This window comes from Mobula hypostoma, chromosome 19 (assembly GCF_963921235.1).
Source record: "Mobula hypostoma chromosome 19, sMobHyp1.1, whole genome shotgun sequence".
In the NCBI taxonomy this organism is placed as follows: Eukaryota; Metazoa; Chordata; class Chondrichthyes; order Myliobatiformes; family Myliobatidae; genus Mobula; species Mobula hypostoma.
The window spans coordinates 58286060-58308083 of NC_086115.1; the positions used below are offsets into that span (position 1 = coordinate 58286060).

Sequence of the window (22024 nt, forward strand, 5' to 3'; positions counted from 1 at the left end):
CTTGTCATAGAGGGAGTACAAAGAAGGTTCACCAGATTGATTCCTGGGATGGCAGGACTTTCATATGATGAAAGACTGGATCGGCTAGGTTTATACTCGTTGGAATTTAGAAGATTGAGGGAGAATCTTATTGAAACGTATAAAATCCTAAAGGGATTGGACAGGCTAGATGCAGGAAGATTGTTCCCAATGTTGGGGAAGTCCAGAACGAGGGGTCACAGTTTGAGGATAAAGGGGAAGCCTTTTAGGACCAAGATTAGGAAAAACTTCTTCACACAGAGAGTGGTGAATCTGTGGAATTCTCTGCCACAGGAAACAGTTGAGGCCAGTTCATTGGCTATATTTAAGAGGGAGTTAGATATGGCCCTTGTGGCTAAAAGGATCAGGGGGTATGGAGGGAAGGCTGGTACAGGGTTCTGAGTTGGATGATCAGCCATGATCATACTGAATGGCGGTGCAGGCTTGAAGGGCCGAATGGCCTACTCCTGCACCTATTTTCTATGTTTCTATGTTTCTATTTTCTTAGTTCCTTCCATTTTCACTCAGAGATACCACCAGGGCCGGACAAAAGAATTTAAGTCTTTCCTTTCTTCAGCAATCAGCAATTGCCATCTGAAGGATCACTTGTCCTGGTACTGTCAACTCTTGCTGTGAAACTAGTAACCTTCCTCTTGAGTGAGAACACGCTATCAACATTCCTCCACAAAAGGAAGTATTGTGAAGATACTAATGGGACTATGTGTCTATTTCTATCAACTAACTGTATATTGTTCACGAAAGCCATGTTAAATGACGAACAATTTTAAATTAATAAAAAGCAGCTTTCACACACATCTCAAGAAAAATAAGCTGCTGTGTAGTCACCGATTTTCTTTGAGAGTGAAGTAGATGGCAGGTCACCTTTTCGATTTCCTAATCCAAAATTGTAATGTCAATGGGAAAGGGAACTGGCTTGGTATTGTATCAAGTGAGCATTGAAACAAATCTCTGACAATAGAGAATCAAGGAGCAGAATCACAGTAGCTTATTAGGTCAAAGCAGAAGCCCTTTCCCTGTAGCTTTCCATTCTTTTCTCCCTCAAGTATCTATTCCTTGAAAACAATGATTGAATCTGCTTTTACTACTCTTTCAAGCAATGAATTCCAGATCATAAAGGCTAATCTTTGCGAGGAATTTTTCCCTTTATGCAATCTCTAAGTATTCTGCCAATCACCGTAAATCTGTCCTCACATTCCCAACATAAATCAATGCAAATGCTTACTATTTCCTCAGTCTAGAATGTTTATAAAACATATCATATCGTATCTCCGCTTTTCCTCAGGCAATTCCAGATTCGTCAATCTATCTACAGTACCTTAATGAAGCCCCACATCCCAAGAACTAGTCTTGCAAATTTTTTCTCTGCCCTTTCTCGGGATGTTCCATCCTTCCTGATGTGCGGTGGCCAGAGTGGATTTCAGTGGTCTATTTCCATCCCAACCAGTGTTTCAGAGTTTCAATGAACATAGAACATAGAATAGTACAGCACATTACAGGCCCTTTGGCCCACAATGTTGTGCCGACCTTCAAACTCTGCCTCCCAAATAACCCCCCACCTTAAATTCCTCCATATACCAGTCAAGTACTCTCTTAAACTTCACTAGTGTATCTGCCTCCACCACTGACTCAGGCAGTGCATTCCACGCACCAACCACTCTCTGAGTAAAAAACCTTCCTCTAATATCCCCCTTGAACTTCCCACCCCTTACCTTAAAGCCATGTCCTCTTGTATTGAGCAGTGGTGCCCTGGGGAAGAGGCACTGGCTATCCACTCTATCTATTCCTCTTATTATCTTGTACACTTCTATCATGTCTCCTCTCATCCTCCTTCTCTCCAAAGAGTAAAGCCCTAGCTCCCTTAATCTCTGATCATAATGCATACTTTCTAAACCAGGCAGCATCCTGGTAAATCTCCTCTGTACCCTTTCCAATGCTTCCACATTCTTCTTAGAGTGAGGTGACCAGAACTGGACTCCCTGCTTTGTACTTGGTGTCTCTATTTATGTAGTTTAGGATGCCTGAAATTCCATGTTTGGGCAAATGTTATTGCTTGAATATATGCGTACACAATCATTTTCTAAATCTACTTTGCTACCTTCAAAGATATGTATCCAAGTCTCTCTGTCCATCCACTTCCTTCAGAGTTGTACCTTCATATTGTATTGTATTTTGTTGCCCTTCTCATCTGTTTATTTATTCAATGATAGATTGATTGATTGAAAAAATAATGGGCAGAATAGGCCCTTCCAGCTTTTCGAGCCACATTGTCCAGCAATTCCGCCAAATCAATCTAAGCCTAGTCACAGTACAATTTACAATGACCAATTATCGTACCAACTAGTAAGCTTTTGGATTGCGATGCACCTGGAGGTAACCCCCACTATCACAGGGAGAATGTGCAAACACCTTACAGGCAACGGTGGGAGTTGAACCCAAGTTACCTGGACTGTAAATCGTTGTGCTAACCACTATGCTACCATGCCGCCCTCACGTTAGTTTTGGATGGCTATGATTATTAGATCCATGTCCTTATCTAATCCAAAATGATTAAAGCAAACTAAATTTTTATCTCTCAAATTTCCTCCATGTCAACACCACTTGCATTACAGCTTTGTTCTTCATACATGGTTCTTACCTTTGGACAACTCTTACAACTGCACGAGACGTTGGTGTGGCCGTAATTGGCATTTTATTTGCAGTTCTGGCCACCTCACTATAGTAAGGATGTCATTAAGCTGGAAAGGGTGAAGAAAATATTCACAAGGATATTACTGGAAATGGAGGATTAATTTATAAGCTGAGATGGGATAGGCTGGGGCTTTTATCCTGGGGTGTGGTAGGGTGACATCATAAAGATATACAAAATCATGATACATGATTCAAGCTTCAAGATTGTTTAATGTCATTTCCAGTACACAAATATAAAGGAGAATGAATTAATTGTTACTCTAGATCCAATGCAGCATGAAAAAGAACCACAATAAGATAAAGAATATCATAATCATCATTATGTGCCATGTCATATGAAGTGGGCAATCATGTCTTCCATCTGTCATGACCGTGATTGTTCTTGGCAAATATTTCTACAGCAAAATTGCCTTCTGGGCAGTGTCTTTACAAGAAGAGTGACCCCAGCCATTATCGATAATCTTCAGAAATTGTCTGCCAGGCACCAGTGGTTGCATAACCAGGGCTTGTGATAAGCACCAGCTGCTCATACAACTACCCACCACTTGGCTTCACGTGACCCTGATCGGGTGGGGGGGGGGGGCTAAGCAGGTGCTACACCTTGCCCAAGGATGACCTGCAGGCTAGCAGAGGGAAGGAGCACCTGACACCTCCTTTGGTAGAGACTTATCTCCACCCCGCCACCTAAAAGATAAAGAACACAATAACAAAAAAGCACAATAAATGTAAATACATAAGATAACTTATGTACATACTGTAGATTGATTGTATGTCCTTAAAGTGGTGCTAGATACAGGAGCCTAGGGGCATAAATAAGGGTAATGGTGACAGACTTTTTTCCAGAGTAGAAGAATCTAAAAAAAAGGACTTAGGTTGAGATGTGAGGAGGGAGGTTTAAAGGGGACCAGAGGGGCATTTTTTTTTCACACAGATAATGATGGATAAAGGAAACGAGCTGCCAGAGGGTGTGGTAGAGATGGGCACAATCACAACGTTTGAAGGACACATCCAGTAGGTAGCAACACACAAACTGCTGGAGGAACTCAGCAAGTCAGGCAGCATCTATGGAGTGGATTAAATCGTCAATGTTTCAGGTCAAGGATCAGGAGTCCTGAAGAAGGATCTTTGTCCAAGACATCAATTATTTATTCCCCTCCATAGAATCTACCTGACTTTCTGAGTTCCTTCAGCAATTTCGAGTGCTTTGCTCGGGATTTCTCATATTTGCAGAATCTCTTGTGTCTAGCTACGTAATAGGAAAGATTTAGTTCAAACACAAGCATATGGGACATGCTCAGGCAGGCGATTTAGTCAACATGGAGAGGTTGAGGCAAAGAGCCCGTTTCCAAGATGTATAAACTCTATAATTAGAATAACTCCCCAAATTCTGAAAACAGTATCAAATATCACAAATCCCAAAAGGGTTACAGTATGTGAGTTCATTAATGTTAATTCAGAGAATGCATTTTGATTCCATACTCTTGCTCCATCATAGCACCTGGAGCAACCAATCGACAAACTACAACCAAGCCTGTACCCCGATCTACTGCTTCTACTGCTGTCATTTCATCCTTCCAATGTGGAATACCAGAGGTTGGAAATGTCACCTTCAGGATCTTTGGAGGGAAAAGAACAGTTCCTGGAAAATATCCATGGCAGGTATCTCTACAGCTGAAGAACCGCATTGGGCTCTATAAACCAGGACATCTATGTGGTGGAGCATTGATTAGACCATGTTGGGTTCTCACTGCTGCTCACTGCATCATTCCACAGTAGGTATTAACATGTTAAAGATTATCTTGACTTATCTCCTTTCATATCAGCATATTTCTACACTTCATAATATTTTCTAGTAAGTTTAGTTTCTGTTCTAAGTAAAATACCACAGGTGTTGAATGTTTAAAATTTTTTGAAAAACAGGAAAGGCTAAAAATGGTGAGCAAATTAGGCAGCATCTGTGGAAAGATTTAATTTTACAATGGCTTATCATTCGTACTGTGAAAAGCTTGGCCATAAATGGATCTTAAGATATTGGAAAAGAGGAGGAAAGAGCTCACTGGGATTGTGATTGGTTCAAAAGCAGGAAAGATTAAAAGGAAACACAAGGAAATCTGCAGATGCTGGAAATTCAAGCAACACACACAAATTGCTGGTGAATGCAGCAGGCCAGGCAGCATCTCTAGGAAGAGGTACAGTCAACGTTTCAGGTCGAGACCCTTCATCAGGACTAACGGAAAAAAGAGATAGTGAGAGATTTGAAAGTGGGAGGGTGAGGGGGAGATCCAAAATGAAAGGAGAAGACCGGAGGGGGAGGGATGGAGCCAAGAGCTGGGAAGTTGATTGGCAAAAGGGATACAAGGCTGGAGAAGGGGGACTATCATGGGATGGAAGACCTTGGAAGAAAGAAAGGGGGAGGGGAGCACCAGAGGAAGATGGAGAACAGGCAAGGAGTTATTGTGAGAGGGAAAGAGAAAAAAGAAAAAATATATACATTTTAAAAAATAATAATAAATTAGAGATAGGGTAAGAAGGGGAGGAGGGGCATTAACAGAAGTTAGAGAAATCGATGTTCATGCCATCAGGTTGGAGGTTACCCAGACGGAATATAAGGTGTTGTTCCTCCAACCTGAGAGTGGCTTCATCTTGACAGTAGAGGAGGCCATGGATTGACATATCGGAATGGGAATGGGACGTGGAATTAAAACGTGTGGCCACTGGGAGATCCTGCTTTCTCTGGCAGACAGCGTAGGTGTTCAGCAAAGTGGTCTCGCAGTCTGCGTCTGGTCTTGCCAATATATAGAAGACCACACCGGGAGCACCGTATACAGTATATCACACCAGCAGGCTCACAGGTGAAGTGTCGCCTCACCTGGAAGGACTGTCTGGGGCCCTGAATGTTGGTGAGGGAGGAAGTGTAAGGGCAGGTGTAGCACTTGTTCGCTTACAAGGATAAATGCCGGGAGGGAGATCAGTGGGAAGGGATGGGGGGGACGAATGGACAAGGGTGTCACGTAAGGAGCGATCCCTGCAGAAAGCAGAAAGTCGGGGGAAGGGAAAGATGTGCTTGGTGGTGGGATCCCATTGGAGATGGCAGAAGTTACAGAGAATTATATGTTGGACACGGAGGCTGGTGGGGTGGTAGGTGAGAACAAGAGGAACCCTATCCCTAGTGGCATGGTGGGAGGATGGGGTGAGAGCAGATGTGCGTGAAATGGGGGAGATACGTTTGAGGGCAGAGTCGATGGTGGAGGGAGGGAACCCACTTGCTTTTAAAAAAGGAAGACATGTCCATCCTGGAATGAAAAGCCTCATTCTGAGAGCAGATGCGGTGGAGATGGAGGAATTGAGAGAAGGGGATGGCATTTTTACAAGTGACAGGGTGGGAAGAGGAATAGTCAAGGTAGCTGTGAGAGTCCGTGGGCTAGTTGGGTCTGGAATCCAAACAGAAACGGAAACCAGTTCCCCTCTACCACCACTCTCCTCCATCTAGTGGAATTGGTCCTTACTCTTAATAATTTCTCCTTTGGCTTTTCCCACTTCCTTCAAACTAAAGGTGTAGCCATGGGCACCCGTACGGGTCCCAGCTATGCCTGCCTTTTTGTTAGCTATGTGGAACAGTCCATGTTCCAAGCCTATACTGGTATCTGTCCCCCACTTTTCCTTTGCTACATCGACAACTGCATTGGCGCTGCTTCCTGCACGCATGCTGAGTTCGTTGACTTCATTAACTTTGCCTCCAACTTTCACCCTGCCCTCAAGTTTACCTGGTCCATTTCCGATACCTCCCTCCCCTTCCTTGATCTCTCTGTCTCTATTTCTGGAGACTGCTTATTTACTGATGTTTACTATAAGCCTACTGACTCTCACAGCTAACTGGCTATTCCTCTTCCCACCCTGTCTCTTGCAAAAATGCCATCCCCTTCTCGCTATTCCTCTATCTCCACCGCATCTTGCTCTCAGAATGAGGCTTTTCATTCCAGGACGAAGGAGATGTCTTCCTTTTTTAAAGAAAGGGGCTTCCCTTCCTCCACCATCAACTCTGCTCTCAAACGCATCTCTCCCATTTCACGCACATCTGCTCTCACTCCATCCTCCCACCACCCCACTAAGGATAGGGTTCCTCTTGTCCTCATCTACCACCCCATCAGCCTCCGTGTCCAACATATAATTCTCCGTAACTTCTGCCATCTCCAATGAGATCCCACCACCAAGCACATCTTCCCCCCCCCCCCACTTCCTGCTTTCTGCAGGGATCGCTCCCTTGTCTATTCATCCCCCCCATCCCTTCCCACCGATCTCCATCCTGGCAATTATCCTTGTAAATGGAACAAGTGCTACACCTGCCCTTACACTTCCTCCCTCACCACCATTCAGGGCCCCAGACAGTCCTTCCAGGTGAGGTGACACTTCACCTGTGAGTCTGCTGGTGTGATATACTGTGTCCGGTTCTCCCGATGCAGCCTTCTATATATTGGTGAGACCCGACGCAGATTGGGAGACCGCTTCGTTGAACACCTACACTCTGTCGCCAGAGGAAGCAGGATCTCCCAGTGGCCACACAATTTAATTCCATGTTCCATTCCCATTCCAATATGTCAATCCATGGCCTCCTCTGCTGTCGAGATGAAGCCACACTCAGGTTGGAGGAACAACACCTTATATTCCGTCTGGGTCGCCTCCAACCTGATGGCATGAACATTGATTTCTCTAACTTCTATTAATGCCCCTCCTCCCCATCCCTAATTTATGATTTTCATATATTTTTTTCTTTTCTCTCTTTCCCTCTTCACAATAACTCCTTGCCTGTTCTCCATCTTCCTCTGGTGCTCCCCTCCCCCTTTCTTTCTTCCAAGGCCTTCCGTCCCATGATACTCCCCCTTCTCCAGCTTTGCATCCCTTTTGCCAATCTACTTCCCAGCTCTTGGCTTCATCCTTCCCCCTCCTGTCTTCTCCTATCATTTCGGGTCTCCCCCTCCCCCTCCCACTTTCAAATCTCTTACTAGCTCTTTTTTCCATTAGTCCTAATGAAGGGTCTCGACCCGAAGCGTCGACTGTACTTCTTCCTATAGATGCTTCCTGGCTTGCTGCGTTCCACCAGCATTTTGTGTGTGTTGCAAAGAGTAAAAGACAAAGATGATAGATCAAACAATCTACCACCCTCTGGCTGAAGAAGTTTCTCCGCACCTTTATTTTAAATAGACCCCCCTCTATCGTGAGACTGTGCCCTCTTGTCCTACACTCTCCCACCATGGGAAATATGCTTTCCACGTCTACTCTGTCTAGGCCTTTCAACATTCGAGTGGTTTCAATAAGATCCCCCCTCATCCTCCTAAATTCCAGCGAGTACAGACCCAGAGTTATCAATCATTCCTCATATGATAACCCTTTCATGCTCAGAATCATTCTTGTGAGTCTCCGCAGGACCCTCTCCAATCCCAGCACATCTTTTCTAAGCTGAGCGGCCCGAAACTGTTCCCAAAATTCAAGTTAAGGCCTCACCAGTGCCTTATAAATCCTCAGTATCACATCCTTGCTCTTGTATTCTAGACCTCTTGAAATGAATGCGAACATGGCGTTTGCCATCCTCACCATCGACTCGACCTGCAAGTTAACCTTCAGCATGTTCTGCACAAGGACTCCCAACTCCCTCCACATCTCAGAGTCCTGGATTTTCTCCCCGTTTAGAAAATGGTCTGCACATTTATTTCTACTACCAAAGTGCATGACCATGCATTTTCCCACATTGTACTTCATTTGCCAATTTATTGCCCATTCTCTTAACCTGTCTAAGTCCTTCTGTATCCTACATTTTTCCTCAACACTATCTGCCCCTCCATCAATCTTCATATCATCTGCAAACCTGGCAGCAAAGCCATCTACTCCATCAAATAAATCATTTATATACAGCATAAAAAAAAAGCAGTCCCAACACCGACCCCTGCAGAACACCACTAGTTACTGGCAGCCACCAGAAAAGGATACTTCTATTCCCACTAGCACCTAGAAGGAGCAAAGTTCAAAGTGAATTTATTATCAAAGTATGTATACGCCACAGTGAGACTCATTTCCTTGCAGGCAATCACAGTAAAATAACGAAATCTAATAGAGTCAATGAAAAACTACAAACAAGTGATGACAAACAACAAATGTGTAAAAGAAAAACTGTATAAACACAAATAAATAAATAATGTAGTGGCAAAACTAATTCAAAATCAAAACAGAACACTGCCACATGCCTGTAACCATACAGACTGTTACGCTTGTGTGACATGCCCACAGCACCAACGATTGTTCCAAAAGTCAAACCCTTTATTCAATCCTTTATTAACAATTGGCGAACATACAACTAAGCAATATGGAGTGTAATCCCAGTGGTCAACCAAGATATGACCTCCACCAGTCACAAGCTACAAACTGCCACGAAATACACAAGAGTACGTAACTTATTCCCTTCGAATTTTAACCACGCCCCCACTCATGTGACTAGTTACCATGATAAGCAAAGCAAACGTGCAACAGAGAATACAATGCAGATCGAAAACAGGTACATGGCTCCTACAGAGAGAGAGAGAGAGAGAGAGAGAGAGATGAATGGATAGATAGATACTAAGAGCATGAGTTCTCAGACAAACATTGCCAGGAGAGTTCCTTCAAATAAGAATTTCCTTCCAATTGTCACATTTTACTGACTTGAGCACTTGCCAATTTTCTTTCATGACTACTTTCTTTGGTATCTGGAGATGCAAGGGCTCTCACCACGAGAGCCATAACAATTCAAGGTCAAGGAACCATCAGCATCAACTGAGGGAATTTCTCCCAACGTTCCTTCTTGTGGTGGAGGGATCAGTTAGAGGATCTACAGATACCATCTAGAATTCCAAGATCTGATCTAAACCTGAATTAAACATTTCAATTCAGATGAAACTTTTAGAAAGAATTTAAGCTATCATGTTTATTCGCACATTGTATTAGGAATATACACTTAATACTGTCCTAATGCTGTTGGTTTCTAACATTGATTATTAATTCTTTTTAGTTAGAAAAGCTCTTTATATTTTTCAAACTAACATATAGAGCACAGTCAAGAGATTTCCGCTTACAACTTGGCAAACAAGATCTTCAAAAGGACGAAACGCATCAACAGACCTTTGATGTTGAAAATATTATTGTCCATGATAATTACCAAGAAACTTCTGTGGGATTATATAACGATGTCGGTAAGCAAGCAGAGGTATTTTGCTATCAAGCTGCTAATTTATTCTCCTTGTAAGGTTTTCGGTATAGTAGTAACAACTAATCATTTGCATTCCAGCTTTGCTGAAGATTAAACCCGTCAATGGTCACTGTGCCAAAGAAACTAAATACGTTAAAACTGTCTGTTTGCCAGAGAGTGATTTTCCAGCGGGTACTGACTGCTACATTTCAGGATGGGGACAGACAGAAACAGGTATTGTGATTATTTTTGTTCTTTTCAAAGGTTTCAAAGGTACATTTAATGTCAGAGAAATGTGTACAATATACATCTTGAAATCCCTTTTCTTCGCAACCATCCACAAAAGCAGAGGAGTGCCCCAAAGAATAAACGACAGTTAAATGTTATAACCCCAAAGTACCCCCCAGCTCCCCTCCTTCTCGCGTGTAAGTGGCAGCAGCAACAATCCCCCCCTTCACCTACCAGCAAAAAAAAAGCATGGGCACCCGCCACCGAGCACTCAAGCGTGAGCAAAGCAACAGCAAAGACACAGACTTGCAGTTACGCAAAGACTACATTGTTCATTCGACATTCGACATACCACAGGCTCTCTCTCTCCCTAATAGAGGGGAAAGAGATGTCTCCATTTCACAGCAAGAGGGGAGACATAACAAACAACTCGTTGGTTTACGACGTTAAAAGTCCGTTACATCACTTTTTTCGAACTCTGTGCCCAAAACGCTCAAGTCTCTGGGCACATAGTTGTAGATATTCCGACTCCTCCGATGATACATGGGTCTCCTGCCATGACACCGACCTTCGATCCACCCATCTCCAGAGCCCCAAGATCCTAGGCCTCCAAAGCCAAGCCCAACTCTTAGGCAGAGCCCTTGGCGTGCCGAACAACAGCCAATTATGAAACCCTGATATCGGGTCCCATTCCCACAAAGAACTGTAGTCAGTGTGTAACTCCAGATCAGTATATTTAGTTCAAGTTTAGTTGTCATTGAACCAGACACGAATACTCACGAATACAGCCAAATGAGGCAGCGTTACTATGGGGTCAGGGGGAAAACACAGTACCAACAGTCATACACAGTACAAAGTACACATAGCACGTATAAGATAGAAAGGTACAGTCACTCAATAAAAGAGACCGAACTTAAGCCATCCAAATTTGCCAAAACCTGATGACGACTACAACACAGCTCGTCTTTTGCCTAGTGAACAATGGCAGGGGCGGGGGGGGGGAGATGGGAGGTGTCAGCACCAATTCCAGCTGGTGGTGCCAGCCCAACGCCTCTCCCTGGCAGCTATAACAGGCAACACTTGAGACCTGGTCCTTGCACGTATAGGATATCAGTAAAATACAATCACGCAAAATATGTATGTATATGCTCCAGGCCCTGAGTCTATTGTCCTGTGTTGCTACTGGGAGAATTTAATATCATTTTCCATTTATTACTGTTTGTACAGAGGCATCATCCAATCAGTTATTGCACACCAAGGTGAGAGTGATAGGAGATCAGCGGTGTAAAGACAAAGGGTCGTATGGAGCTGCCATCAATCACACCATGTTTTGTGCGGGAAGTCTGGATGGAAGTGTGGATTCATGTCAGGTTGGCAATAGCTGTGTTTTTGTTTGTGAAACTTGCTTCCACTGTGGAATAATTTCTCACTTAAATCAAAGTCAATCAACAAGTTAACTGCAGAACCTCAGAGTTGGTGTAAGAATGAGTGAGAGTTTCATGGTTTCAAAACCAATTTACATTAACGTTTAAAAGCTACTTGGATAGGAAAAGGTTTCGAGCAGGGGTTCACAACACGGACCCCTTCCTTAATAGTATGGGTTCATGGCATCAGAATGGTTGGGAACCCATGGTTTCAAGAGATATTAGCCATACCTGAGTGAGGTAGTGTCAGGTTAGGTGGGAATCTTAAATGGAACCAGTTTACTGAGCACCTTCAATCTGTGCACCATAAAAGGGAGGATCTCCTGGAGGCTACCCACTTCAGTTCAACTTCCCATTTGCATTCTGACATGTTTATTTGATTTATTGAGATACAGTGTGGAACAGGCCCTTCCGGCCCTTCCTGCTGCACTGCCCAGCAATCACCTGATTTAATGGGGTAATTTACAAAGACCAGTTAACCTACCAACTGGACTGTGGGAGGAAACTGGAGAACTTGGAGGAAACCCACACGGTTACGGGGAGAATGTACAAACTCCTTGCAGATGGTGCCGGGAATTGAACCTGGGTCTCAGTTACTGTAAAGCCTTGTGCCAACCACTATGCTAATGCAGCACCCCTTCTGTCCTTGACCTCGTCTACTCCTACGATGAGGCCAAACTTATATTTAACACCACATATTCCTTCTGGGTAGCCTCCAAACTGATGGTATCAAGTTTGATTTCTCCAACTTCCTGTAGTTTCTGCCCCATCCCTCCCTCCATCTTTTTCCACTCTCCATTCCAGTTACCATCTCACACCTTATCCTCTCCTCACCTGCCCATCACCTCTCTCTGGGTCCCCTCTTCCTTCCATGGTCCACTGTTCTCTCCAATCAGATTTCTTCTTCTTTGGCCCTTTACCTCTTCCACCTATCCCTTCTCAGATACTTGCTTTGTGCCCGTGCCCTCCACAAATCCACCTTCCCTCTCACCAGGTCTCACATTACCTGCCAGCTTGCTCTCCTTCGCCTCCTTCCACCTTCCTATTCTGGCTTCTGCCCTCTTTCTTTCCAAAACTGATGGAAGGTCTTGTCCCAAACCATTGATTGCTTATGTCCCTCCATCGATGCTGCCGGACCTGATGAGCTCCTCCAGCATTTTGTGTGTTTTGCTCAATATTTCCAGCATCTGCAGAATCCCTTGTGTGTGGATGGAGATCTTGTTCAAGATGGGCGGAAGGACCTTTTTCCATGCTGTGTGAAGTTCTGAATAAAACTGATGGAAGGATTGCATCTTAGCAGGGCTCTGTCTTCAACTTCCTCACACAGAGTGGGCGAATTAATACTGTGGGGTAATTTGGATTAAATTGACACGTGGAGTGAAACAGAAAGGGGTAAAAATGACCTGGTATAGGCAAATAAGTGTTGAGTTTAAAGAATAATCCAGAGGATCAGAAAGAGTAGAGAGGTCACATTACTGTGAGAACAGTCTGAAATGGCACTGTGCATGTTGAATAACTTTGGTGAGCTGTATACATAAACATGAGAAAGTCAGCAGATGCCAGAAATCCAAAACAACATATAAAATGCTGAAGAAACTCAGCAGGTCAGGCAGTATCTATGGAAAAGAATAAGCAGTTGACGGTTCAGGCCAAGACCCTTTATCAGGACTGAGAAGGAAGGGGGAAGACATCAGAATGAAAAGGTGGTGGGAGGGGGAAGAGGCTAGCTGGAAGGTGACAGGTGAAGCCATGTGGGTGGGAAAGGTCAAGGACTGGAGAAGAAAGAATCAGATAGGAGACGGGAATGGATTCCAGAACCTTTCCCCTTCTTTCTTGGTCCTGAAGAAGGGTCTTGGCCCAAAACATCAACTGTTCCTCCAGCATTTTGTGTGAGTTGTATACATGTCATATATAATGTCATAGCAATCTCAGAGACTAGGTTTAAAAGGGAAGATTGGAAAATTGCTTGTCTCTGTATTTGTCGTTTTGAAATTTCCACTGACTTGGAAGCTTGGGTGTCAGAATTTGGAGTTCAATTCCGACACCATCTGTAAGAAAGTTTGTATGTTCTTCCAGTGACTGTGCGGGTTTCCTCCAGGCGCTCTGGTTTCCCACAAAGTCCAAAGACGTACCAGTTAGTGGATTAATTGTTCATTGTAAATTGCCCTGTGAGTAGGCTAGGATTAAATACATAAATACATAAATCTTGTCCCTGGTAATCCACACTCATTGCGTGGAAAAAAAATTTACAGGCTAGGACTGTGCAGTACTGTGCAGAAGACTTAGGCGCATACAGTTAGGGTGCCTAAGACTTTTGCACAGTGCTCTGTTTGTCAACATGGAGCAGAGAGCAAGTTTGTAAATCTGATGGGAACAAAAGTTCTTGGGAATGGTGAGGGTGGAGCACTGCATGAGGACTGTGGGACAGGTGACAGAGAAGGGGTGCCGGGGTATGAGTGCAGACAGACCCAGCCTTAGGTCACCAAGTGCGTTGTTAATCATTATACCATGTCTGTCAGGTGCCTCTCACTGCATCCCCTCTCCCTTCCCATTTTCCCGACCATGATTACCCTCTCACTGCCCCCTTCCCAATCTCAGTCCACACTAGAGACCCATACCAGAATCAGATTTATCATCGCTCATATAAGACATGAAACTTGTCTTTTGCAGCAGCAGTTCAGTGCAATGTATAAAATTACTACAGTACTACACAAAAGTCTTAGGCACCCTAGCTATTTATATGTGCCTGAGACTTTTGCACAGTGCTGGAGGTTTTCCACTTCTGGACGAGAGATAATGATGGGTAAATGGGGGTTGATGGAGGAATGGAAATCGATCTTGGTTATCAGGTGGATATCAAAGGCACAGAACAAAAGGGTGGCAAGTTTTAATGAGAATGAAAGGTCAGTAATCATAAGAGAGGCTGCGAGGTTGCAAAGTGGACTGACCTCCAAAGGAAGTCATTTGATTATCTTAGGGAGATCAGGGCAGACCTCTCCTGAACCTTCTGGCAACGTTGGTAGTACCTCTACAGCTTCTACACTGAAATTCCAGCCCCCTCTTAATTTCTGAGTTTCTGGGGGGTTGGCAAATTAAGTGAACTAGATTTAATGTCACAGTGGTCTCTGGCATGTCTGAACACAGGTGCGGGGGAGCAGTAGACTGGGTATGGTGGTGTCCGGCAGTGACTCAACCCAGGTGAAGAAGAATGGTAGACTCCCTTGTAGGGAAGGAAACAAAATGTTATACACAGGAATACCAACAAAGCATTGAAGGCACGACCAAGCAACACTGCCAGACAAATAATTCTCCACAAGAAGACCCCGTGAGCAGCACTAAGTGAGAGTCCACTTTAAATAATCATAGAACATGGAAACCCCATGCCAGTCACAATTAACTTGACAAGATTAAACAGAAACCACAAGGGCTTAATGACTCTAGTTAAGACTAAAATTATTAAATACAGGTGCTCAAGATACCCAGAGGCCCAGGGCTCTGAGACTCGCTGCAGAGGACCAAAGGGCTCATGGCAGTTAATGTGTAAAACAAAAAATTTGAGGAAAAGAAACCTGATCAAAATTTTTCCCTCACACCAGTGATTCTTTATATTATTCCATTACTGGCAAAATGGGAAATGGGAGAATTCAAAATAGATTGGTTTGTAAGATATTTTTTTAAAATGTTCACAATCTCACTTGTTTTGGGAGATAAAATTCCTTCAGCTATAAGGAGCTGATAAAGAGGTATAAAGGAATAGGGGGAGATAATGGAAGGATTGATCAAACAAGATGTTGGATCACTGGTAAGGCATGGTGAGGTCCTCCATCTGTCATGATTGACCATGGATGTTGAATCCTAGCTGTCTACTTGATAGGCAAATTAGGTAGTAGAATATGGAGAGCAAGCTGTTGCCCATGTAGCAGGTACCCCCTCTCCACACGGCAGATGAATCCAAAGGAATGGCAGAGGCCGGATACCGTTTGGCAACCAGCGGCATCACAGGAGTTGCCAGGTCAGCACTGAACTCAGCGTAAGATTGCCTTAGGAACTCTGGATTTTTCCCTCAGGGTTTACTCCTGCAGCCTTCCCCATGAGTGGGTATAGCCATAAGACAGAGGAAGTTTGAGATCGGAGTTTTCCTTCGTCTAGGTGAGTTGCCAACCACAATTGATGAGCTCCATCTGCTCGCAGTGATTAGTTTTAAGGTGCCAGTAACCCACTTTTGCCTCTCCTCCTGTCAGTAGAAATAGTTCCACTGGGCTTATTAGCTCAGCCACACTTGAAGGCCAAGGGCTGGACTTGGTTGTCAGAGGCTATTTGAGATGCACACCATTGGAAGCATTAAATTACGTGGTGGGCACTTATCCTCACTACCATCTCCCAGCTATAGCAACCTGAAGGAAACATGTAATCTAAACACAAAGGAAAAATGGGGGAGTTTTTTTACACTACTTGCTCCGGAAGTAGTGGAATAGGAAAGGAGATGGATAATCTAATTTGCAAGGTAGTGACTAAAAATGCGAGAACAAGAATGGTGATAATGGGAGATTGAAATCATAATATTCCAACAGTGAAAACATGCATGAAATTCTTGAAATACATTTGGAAGGGCACTTTTAAGTAATGCGTTCAGTTCCTATTCTTAATGAAGCGGTTTTAAATCTGTACCGACAGGGGTTTCCAACCTGGGGTCCACAGGTCTCTCAGTTAATGGTAAGGGCCCATGGCATATAAAAGGTCACCCCTGTGTGCAGAGGTCTGAAATAGAATTGAGCAGTGTTCATTATATTAGGTTTGAACAGTTATCAGAAAAGACAAAGGATATTCAAGAATGAAAATATTTACCTGGAGGGATATTAATTGCAATGACTTGAAAATTGCTTTGTTCCAGTTGACTAGAATTTAAAAACAGAAGTATCATGGGAAGTGAGAGGTAAATTGGTTAGTGCAGATTGTGGTATTGGCATGGGAAGAGAAAGTAGTAAAAGTCTAGCAGTGCATCTTCATTCAGAGATGCAAATTACAATAAATGGGAACAGTAATGTTGCAGCTGGCTTCCAAAGTTAATTTCATTAACTTCAATGAAACTGGATTTTGGAAATTTCAGCTCACAGTCAGCAAAATATAATCCTTTCAGCTGATTAATGATGAATCTCTTGGCCACTCAGGACAAAATGAAATGGAAAAAGAGAACGGGACAAATGTAATGTTGATGATAATGTAGGAAATCAAGTGGAATATAAGAAGGACAGAGGAAATCTGAAAAGTGGACTGCAGGACGCAATGAGGGACTGGGAGAGTACCTTAGTGGAATGAATATATCTTTATAACAATGAAAATAGTAAAGTAACCCTAACAATGGAATGGATCTATAAAATAGAATGGATCTAATACAACACCAACAAAATACTGGAGGAACGCAGCAGGTCAGGCAGCATCTATGGAAATGAGTAGATAGTTGACACTTCAGGCCAAGATCTTCCTTCAGGTCTGAGAAGGAAGACAGAAGATACCAGAATGAAAAGGTGGTGGGAGAGGTAGAAGGCTTGCTGCAAGGTGATAGGTGGGAAAGATAAAGGGCTGAAGAAGAAGAGCAGAGTGGACTACAGGAGAATGAAAAGGAGCAGGGGATGGGGGAGAACCCTGGCAAGTAATAGGCAGGTGAGAATAGGTAAAAAGTCAGAGTGGGGAATAGAGGAAGAGGGGATTGTTTATTTGAGGAAGAAATCAAATTCCTGCCATCAGGTTGGAGGCTACACAGACAGAACATAGAGTTGATCCTCCACCCTGAGGATGGCCTCATGTTGGCATGAGGAATGGATCTATAAGGGATCTATAAAATAACATTGACAGTGGAATGGATCTATTATGGATCATTGACAACAGAATGGATCCATTAAGGATCTACTTATTGAGGCAGAGGAAATGCAAAAAGTACCAGAGGTACCCATGATTTTAGTCATCACAAGCTGACAGTTCTACCAATTTCATAGTAATTTAAATAGTACTGATAGAGGATAAGATATTGCACTGAAAATCAAAATGTTCCCTAGTGCTAGGTTAATAAAGGAGGGAGGGAATGTCGACTCAGACCAGGAGAGGTCTGCGTCAGGCATTTTCATACCTTACAAGGTGCAGAGTGGAAGTCTGTGGGGGGCGCCACTCCTCGCACAGGCACTAGAGCAATGTGTGGTTAAGTGCCTCGCTCAAGGGCACAAACACGTTGCCACAACTGAGGCTCGAACTAGCAACCTTCAGATCACTAAACGAACGCCTTAACCACTTGGCCACATGCCCAACACAAAATAATAAAGGAGAGGTGAAAATTAAAGAGGTTGCAAACCCATTCTTTCACAAGAGTCAATAAAATGGTCAAGTTTAAGAAAGGTTTGGGAGAGACAATTGCTGCACAAGTGTGTAGCGATACCACATGCAGAGTTGAAACTTAATTTATGGGGAGGTTTTAACAACAATAATCTGAAATAAAAATGAACTAGCACTTGGAGAAGGAATTGTCAATAATTAAAAGTCAACATGCACAGTAGCCACTTCATTAGGTACATCCCGTATTCAATAAAGTAGCCACTGAGTATTGCTCGTGGTCCTCTGCTGCTGTAGCTCATTAACTTCAAGGTTTGGTGTGCAGTAAATTCAGAGGTGTCTTCTGCACAGCGCTGTTGTAACAGGTAGCTATTTGAGTTACTGCTGCCTTCCTATCAGCTTGAGCCAGTCGGGTCAGTCTCTTCTGACCTCTCTCATTATAGGTTATTAACAAGGTGTTTTCACCCACAGAACTGACAATCACTGGATTTTTTTTTTGTTTTTCAAACCATTCTCCATAAATTCTAGAAAGTGTTGTGTGCAAAAATTTGAGGAGAGATCAGCAGTTTCAGAGATACTCAAACCACCCCATATGGCACCAGCAATCATTCCACAGTCAAAGGCACTTAGATCACATTTATTCCCTAGTCTAATGGTTGGCCTGATCAACAACTGAGCCTCTTGAGATACAGTTACCACACGCAGAGGGCATAAGAGCCAGAGTTTTTTTTTCTGCCATCTTTCAATTAACAAACCACACAGCTTACAATGTTTAAATTTTCAGATGGCATGAAATTCAAAAATTTAGTAATCATTTTTCTTCAGTATCGAAGGATTAAATGCAAGTCATTGCTAATACATTGTAAAACTGGACATCTGCTCTTTTATGTTCAGGGCGACTCTGGAGGACCTCTGACCTGTATGAAGAATGGGCGCTACCAGGTCTACGGAATAGTGAGCTGGGGCGATCGTTGTGGAGTGAAGTACAAACCTGGAGTTTACGTTCGTGTCACCACATTCCTTAAATGGATTAAAGCACGAGCTACCTAAGTGTCTCTAACACTGGGGATCATTGTAGAGCATAAAAGAAAGTTTGACATTGGTATTTAAATATACATTATTTCTGGAGAAACTACATTAAGGACATTAAAATGTGTCATTACCACAATGACAATAAGATCATTTCTACCATCTTAATATCAGTTCTGATTTTCGTTATCATTAATTACGTATTCCTCTAATACTGTTCATCATTATGGGGAAGTAGAACTGTAATCCTTTTGTGATTGCATTTATTAAGTGCCTTTGATTTTGACCTACCATAGTATAATTTTGATCTACAAAACTCAAAGCTTCTCATGTTATTTCATATTTTAATAAACAAATCAGAAATACAGAATTTCTTACATACAATGATGTCTTTGTACTCTGTTTATGCAGTGATGTACAATATTAGTATACACAACTGACAAAATGCAATTATTGAGTTTTGTCCCCAGAGAAGTGCTTTTACCATCTAATATGGAATTTACAGTTAGTTAACAGTAATTGTTTTCATAGATGGTACTTCATGAATAAGATACAAAACACCTTCAGAGTGATCATTTCCTGCATCTTTTTTTTTCAGTTCAATTAGCTTGAAACTATATCTTCATTATCCTTCTTTACAGATTAACAAATTTTGTGAGGGCACTCGTTATAAAAATCATTGAAAAAAAAATTATATATTTAAATTAAATAATCTTTTAAAATGGGCATTGTGATTATGGTCATTCATTCATTAGGTGCCATGTTGTATGATATGGGTGATCACGGTCTTTTTGTGACCATGATTGCTCTTAGTTAATTTTTTGACGGAAGTGCTTTGACATTTTCTTCTTTTGGGCAGTGTCTTTACAAGACAGGTGTCCCCAGCCATTATCGATACTCTTCAGAAATCGTCTCCCTGGCATCAGAGATCGCAAAACCAGAATTTGTGATGTGCACCAGCTGCTCGTATGGCCATCCTCCACCTGCTCCCATGGCTTCACATGACCCTGATCAGTGGGGTCTAAGCAGGAGCTGCGTCTTGCTCAAGGTTGACCTGCAGGCTAGTGAGGGAAGGAGCACCTTATACCTCCTTTGGTAGAGACGTATCTCCACCCTGCTACCCAAGTGATTATAGTGCAAAACTTATCAACCCATGATAAGATGTCAAGGAGTCAACTTTATACTGCATGTTCATTACTATCATTGTTCACCGTGTTAATTGGTGTGTACTTTTACAGGGATGCCAATGTTTTGAGCGGTCTGCAATATGTGAAGCTAGCTTGCACGCGAGAAGTTGATGGTGCTGGCTGGCAGTGCTGTGGAGAGCATTTCCAAGAATATAGTTCTAAGCTCATAGATAGAGTGCATGAAAATATTTAATAATCTTATACAAGTATAGAAGGTCAGTGAATACATCCTCAAAAGGTATATTATCACTAATGACACTAACTCCATTAACCAGTCAATACATTACCTATCTATTACTAATAACAGTCTTGGTCGGTCAGGTTTCATACCCATCATACCGTGCAGTTAATTTAACCCATGCACACTGAGCACTTGAAGACCACACCACCCAATTTTCACATCCTGGCCCCACAGTCTTCACTCATGTCTAACCTTCACTCAGCAGGATGTAACATACAGATAGAAGCAACAAGAGCTAACTGAGTGATACACTCACGTGGTCAGCTCTCATTGCTGGCTGTAATGGGTAAAGCCATTTGTTGGCATAGGTTGCCATATTTCCCAGATTTCAAAGTATTGTAATAGACTTTGTGACATTCTGGCATCTTGAAAGATGCTGTATAAATGCAAATCTTCCTTTCTAGTTTCTGAGACTGAAGTATTCAGGTGTTTCCAACGAGTGGACAGCTGCAAGGCTATGGGACCAGACGGCATCCCAGGGCGAGTACTCAGGATGTGCGCAGCCCAACTGACAGGTGTGTTTGCAGACATTTTTTATCTCTCCCTCTTCCAGTGTAGAGTGCCCTCCTGCTTCAAATTATCCACCACTGTCCCTGTATCTAAAAAGACCAAGGTAACATATCTGAATAACTGACATCCTGTCACACTCACCTCAATAATAAGTAAATGCTTTGAGAGGCTGGTGAAAGACTACATCTGCAGCCTGCTGCCACCCGCACTGGGTCCCCAACAGTTCACCTACCAATACAACCGATCGACAGATGATGCAATAGCCTCGCCTCTACACACCATCCTTACACACCTGGAGAAGAAGGATGCTTATGTGAGGATGCTGTTCTTGGACTACAGCTCAGCATTCAACACCATAATTCCATCCAGGCTCAACAAGAAGTTCAGAGACCTTGGCTTTCCATAAGACCATAAGACAAAGGAGCAGAAGTAGGCCATTCGGCCCATCGAGTCTGTTCCGCCATTCCATCATGAGCTGATCCATTTTATCCTATTTAGTCCCACTGCCCCGCCTTCTCACCATAACCTTTGATGCCCTGGCTACTCAGATACCTATCAATCTCTGCCTTAAATACACCCAAAGACTTGGCCTCCACTGCCGCCCGTGGCAACAAATTCCACAGATTCACCACCCTCTGACTAAAAAATTTCTTTGCATTTCTGCTCTGAAAGAGCGCCCTTCAATCCTGAAGTCATGCCCTCTCGTACTAGACTCCCCCATCATGGGAAACAACTTTGCCACATCCACTCTGTCCATTCCTTTCAACATTCGAAATGTTTCTATGAGGTCTCCCTTCGTTCTTCTAAACTCCAAGGAATACAGTCCAAGAGCAGACAAACGTTCCTCATATGTTAACCCTCTCATTCCCAGAATCATTCTAGTGAATCTTCTCTGTACCCTCTCCAACGTCAGCACATCCTTTCTTAAGTAAGGAGACCAAAACTGCCCACAGTACTCCAAGTGAGGTCTCACCAGCGCCTTATAAAGCCTCAACATCACATCCCTGCTCCTATACTCTATTCCTCTAGAAATGAATGCCAACATTGCATTCGCCTTCTTCACTACTGACTCAACCTGGAGGTTAACTTTAAGGGAATCCTGTACGAGGACTCCCAAGTCCCGTTGCATCTCAGAACTTTGAAT

General features: G+C 43.1%; 1 protein-coding gene across 2 annotated transcripts in view; it reads left to right on the top strand.

The window, feature by feature from the left end:
* Positions 1-19665, top strand: part of LOC134359072 (hyaluronan-binding protein 2-like) — a 71406-nt gene extending 51741 nt beyond the window's left edge. The window contains exons 10-14 of one of the 2 annotated variants that reach the window (XM_063071978.1): positions 4223-4499; positions 9802-9944; positions 10040-10174; positions 11396-11538; positions 18808-19665. In XM_063071978.1, coding sequence (XP_062928048.1) covers positions 4223-4499; positions 9802-9944; positions 10040-10174; positions 11396-11538; positions 18808-18963 — 854 coding nt within the window. In that variant the 3' untranslated portion in view covers positions 18964-19665. The remainder of the gene's footprint in view (positions 1-4222; positions 4500-9801; positions 9945-10039; positions 10175-11395; positions 11539-18807) is intronic. The other variant, XM_063071979.1, reaches the window with a different exon arrangement.
* Positions 19666-22024: the final 2359 nt, after the last annotated feature.